General features: G+C 40.1%; 1 protein-coding gene across 1 annotated transcript in view; it reads left to right on the forward strand.

Annotated features, from left to right (window-relative positions):
• Positions 1-674, forward strand: part of LOC101497211 (integrin-linked protein kinase 1-like) — an 8,956-nt gene continuing 8,282 nt past the window's right edge. Inside the window, exons 1-2 of the mRNA XM_004504146.4 lie at positions 1-165; positions 330-674. Coding sequence (XP_004504203.1) covers positions 361-674 — 314 coding nt within the window. The 5' untranslated portion in view covers positions 1-165; positions 330-360. The remainder of the gene's footprint in view (positions 166-329) is intronic.

Here is a 674-nt window from a genome sequence, read left to right on the forward strand (position 1 = left end):
TATTGTATAATCTAATCGCGGCAAAAACACGAAAGCATCGCACTTGGCAATATATCAAAAAAGAAAAAAGAAAACAAATAAAGAGAGATAAACGGCTTTTTTCCCGCAAATGTGTGGGATACAGCACCGTCGCTGTATTCTCATTCTCATGCCTCGTTGTCTAAGGTACTTTATTCTTCTTCCTCTTAATTTTCATTTCATCTTCAACAAATATAATATTCCATCAATCAATATAATTAAAATCTCATAATTCATTTTTATATTTATTTATTTATTTATTTATGTTATTTGTTGATTCAATTATTAATTAACATATGATGAACATGTAGATAGCTTCCTCCGTTATATTGGATCTCCGCCATGGAAAACATTGCCGCGCAATTGAAGCGCGGCATCTCGCGCCAATTCTCTTCCGGCTCGTTACGAAAGACGCTGAGCCGTCAATTCACGCGTCAGGCTTCGCTCGATCCGCGCCGGAACAATCTCCGATTCAGCTTCGGCCGTCAATCATCGCTTGATCCGATCCGGAGAAGTACGAGTGAAGACCAGACTGAACTCACCGTGCCGGAGAATCTCGACTCCACCATGCAACTTCTATTTATGGCTTGCCGTGGTGACGTTAAGGGTGTTGAAGATTTGCTTAACGAAGGCATCGATGTTAATAGCATTGATCT

This window comes from Cicer arietinum, chromosome 6 (assembly GCF_000331145.2).
Source record: "Cicer arietinum cultivar CDC Frontier isolate Library 1 chromosome 6, Cicar.CDCFrontier_v2.0, whole genome shotgun sequence".
NCBI lineage: Eukaryota > Viridiplantae > Streptophyta > Magnoliopsida > Fabales > Fabaceae > Cicer > Cicer arietinum.